At 40.8% G+C, this 3,920-nt stretch overlaps 1 protein-coding gene across 1 annotated transcript in view; it reads left to right on the top strand.

Annotated features, from left to right (window-relative positions):
* LOC106522875 (transmembrane protein 182) overlaps positions 1-2,798 on the top strand; it is an 11,374-nt gene extending 8,576 nt beyond the window's left edge. The window contains exon 5 of the mRNA XM_014016102.1: positions 1,911-2,798. Coding sequence (XP_013871556.1) covers positions 1,911-2,179 — 269 coding nt within the window. The 3' untranslated portion in view covers positions 2,180-2,798. The remainder of the gene's footprint in view (positions 1-1,910) is intronic.
* The last annotated feature ends 1,122 nt before the right edge of the window (positions 2,799-3,920 follow it).

A 3,920-nucleotide genomic window follows, 5' to 3' on the forward strand; every position in this document is an offset into this window, starting at 1 on the left:
GTATGTATGGATCACTTGGGTTGTTACCAACATCTGGTGAAAATTTCATGTCATTAGCACCTCTAGTAATATATTTACTGAGAAAAATGGTGACGTGTTCCATACTTATTTTACCCGCTGTATTTCTTGCTAATCTTTAGTTCACTACTTGTATGGTCAGTAAGCTCCAAGTATATCTTTTATCACCCTTAAGAGTATTTTTTTTCCATTTAGGGTAAAATGTCCAACCAGCGGTAATCTTAGATGGCAAGTTGTGTTATTGGGCCTACCTTAACATGTCCTGCTACGCTGAATATGACTCCATTAGTCAATTTGAGCACTGTGGGTGGGTCCTAAACGAGGTCCCGGGGTTTTGGTATTTCTCCCCTCTTCATATGTAGATCTAATTCTTATTAGATCTACTCTTTAGCCTTCCATTCAATCTCACCTGGCTTAATTCAGTGTCACCCTAACTATTGATTAACTTCACGGACTATCTGACTACTCTGGGTAAGTCCAGCTTTACCTTTAGGGTTTTGGGGAGTCCTTTCTCCTTGTCTCTTATTCTCAAATGATTCCCCCTTGTTCACTCTATCTACAGCCCACTCTTTCCACTTTGTGGATCATTCTTGTCTATTATAGTCAGAGATGACCTACTCTTAAGCTTATGAAGTGGGACCTGTCTTAGTCTTCTGTGATCATGTCCTGGATACGGATGCTACTCCTCATCATAGGGATGTCTTGGGCATGTCAGTGGGTTGACTCGTGTATCTTCTGGCTGGAGTCTCTTCCCCATTCAGTTTGAGGATGTGTTAGAGCCCTGATGCATTGAGGCCCCTGTGGTTAGGGTTGGCTGTAATATTTATTCTTGAGCTATTCTTCACATGAACCCCTCTCCTCTTCTTATTGCTTTAATTGCCGATACTATTGTCTCATTGTTGCCTCTTTCTTCAAGCCGTAATAAATCTGATGGTCTCACAATCATCTAGTACACCTTCCCTAGTTTTTTTTAAATTGATTCTCTTCTATTGCATCCATCTCGTCTCCCTCCTTGGGTTGTTACAGCAAGTCACATCTCCTATTGTCTCTATCTTTCATAACACATTTTCCACACCAAACTACAACCTTGTCTGTTTTGATTCTACCCATATCTAATTTCCCTCTGGGATCAATGTTGTATTTGTGAATTGAACTGAATATACCTCTTTGCTGGTCCTCCTCGTGGTCTTCCACATTATGACTATCCTTAGCAGTGGCGGCTGGTCAATAGAAGGCGCTAGGTCCATGTGGTTCATGAGACATTTTGCTAAAAGACATGAGTCTAAACTTCATGGTTTATCTACGCCTGCATCTGTGAAAAAAAAAAAAAAACAGGCCAGGTTTGAGTTTTTGGGCATTTTATTTGTAAAAACCGACACATCCGGTAAAAGTGCTTCAAGTTTACAGTTCACTTCTCTGCCAAAATTATCTATAAATAAATAAAAAGTTAATGTCAGTGTTTGCTATCTGTCCACAAAGAACCTGTTTTGTCACATAATACAAACAAAGCAGCTTTGAACATCATACGTGCTTCATTCAAACTAATAATAGTACAAATTTTATTCTTTCTTCTCAAGACGTAAAAGACAGTGATACCTGCTGAGCCACAGAAAACAAACCTGCAGGTTTCCAAACCCAGCAGAGGGAGGACAAAAGACTTAAAGTAGCAGAGTGACAAAACAAGACAAACAGAAAACAAGATGGGGTTGAATTAAAGAACGACACGGCAGGGAGCAACAAAACAACACATCTCCAAGTTCTTTAAGCTGAAAAGACGAGACTTTTGTCAAATTGTTGTTTCGCTTGTTTTTTAATGAAATWAAATCTAGTTTCTGTTGTTTCTTCTTGTTCTACTGTCTTTGAAGAGCTTGATGGTTGTTTTTGTGTGTCAGGTCTGTGTCTGATGGCTGTCGTGGTGATGTATCTGATGTGGGTCCAGGTCCTGGACACTCTGGAGCAGTTTGCCCTCCATCACAGGGCCTCTGTATGCCCATCCTACCACCTCAGTGTTCAGCACGGTCCGTCCTTYCTCCTGGCTCCAGTAGGGGTCTTCCTCTCTCTGCTGGCCGGTCTCCTCTTCATGCTTGTGGGCCAAAGCAGTCAGGCGATGGAGGTGGATCAAGCAGAGAAAATCCCTGAACCTTCAACAACCGAACTGTGATAACAGTTGATCTGTTCAACATCTGAAGGAACAGGTGTCACAAGGACGATGCACAGAAGTTGGGTTTGTTTATCAAAAGTAAACCGGTAGATGAGAAATATGTGCTCACTTCAAATCCAGGCCCAGCTATGTTAGGCTACATTCACACTGCATGTTAATGCAACCAAAATTCATCTTTTTTTGCTCTTTTGTAACCTATTGACGAAATTTATTGGGGTTTGTTTACTTACTGATTTTTAAAAGCGCCACACATTATGTAGTTTTTCTTAGGTGAAACATGATATATTTTTTATAAACTATTGTGTGAATATTTTCTGATTTAAAATGATTTTATGTACAAACTGGTCTGGATGGCTAGACAACATGGTCACTCGGAGCAGGAGTTACATTAGTTAGATACATGCCTGAAAACATTTACAACACAAATGTTTTACATTAGAACTCAGTTTTCTCTGTTGTCGAAGGTTTCTGGTCACATGATGGGGAGTACCTCCATCGRTGTGACAGCTTGTCTCTAGGGAGTGGCCAGAACCTAAAGGAGTTAAGATGCTGAAACTTCCTGCCTGGGTCAATCCATGACTGATTAAATAGCTGAGGCTATTAGCCTAGCTGTAGTCTGTATGGCTTAACATTCAAGTCTTAATTCTGTATTTGTTGCCTTGTCCTTTACACACATCTGAGTAACTGAATGATATATTTTACACTATGTTGGATTTTTTTATGACAGTCTCAACATGACAACTCCCAATTTTTTGTTCAAATCTGACTCAGCTCTTTTCAGTGTGTGGTACTAAATCTGATACATATTGGTTTTTTAAAGCATCCTCGGTCCGAACAATCGTGTCACATTTCATTAGACTTTGTCAGTGAGATGTGGTTACACGGATCGATACACGTATTTGGAATATTACCAACCTTGCACAGTTTAAATCAGAACTCTGCACGCCTTCAGCCACTGAACAGAAGCCCAGTTGCTTAGTCTTTGTTCTTTTAATTATCCATGTCCTGGATGACTGAGAATCCACGAACCGGACCGTAACGAATTTAAAGTTATTTAGTTCAACTTCCAGCATGTCGCTTCTCTCCCATACATCCTGCACCGGAGCATCCAGTCACAGGCTGGTTCAGATATAAACAGGTCATAATCTGCTCTGACTGAACAACTTCAGAACTGACCTGTAGCATCCATGTTTACATCTGTAAACAGTAAGCTGAATGTGAGGTCGCATCAGGGCCGTGGAGAGTTCACATTGGAGTCCACATTTAAATTATGTGAATGCCACACAAGAATGAGCAAAACATTGGAAATGAGTATCAAGTTAACGTGAGGTTTGAACGTAGCCCTGGGCACCTTCTGGCTATGTGATTTCTGAAGGTAATAAGATGGAAGTGGGGGGGKTGGAGCCAGCCCACCCCTGGTGCACCTCTGTCTCTGGAAGCGAGGTGGTAACAGAGGCAAAACTGCCATGTGAAAACTTAAGATGTCATCACATTGATGCACAGAACCAGCTTGTTTGTGTGACCAGATGAGCACAGGGTTAAACATCATGTAGGGATTGTTACCAACACCAGAGGTTCTCAAACTGGGGTCCCAGGACCCCAAGGGGTCCGTGAGAGGTATCTTGGGGGTCCTCAAAAAATTTCACTAAATTGTTAATTTGGTTTTTATTTTTAAAAATGCATGGAGAACAATGAACTAATAAAACAAACATAATAGACTAAATCAAAATATAAATGTGAG

This window comes from Austrofundulus limnaeus, unplaced genomic scaffold, assembly GCF_001266775.1.
Source record: "Austrofundulus limnaeus strain Quisiro unplaced genomic scaffold, Austrofundulus_limnaeus-1.0 Scaffold138, whole genome shotgun sequence".
In the NCBI taxonomy this organism is placed as follows: domain Eukaryota; kingdom Metazoa; phylum Chordata; class Actinopteri; order Cyprinodontiformes; family Rivulidae; genus Austrofundulus; species Austrofundulus limnaeus.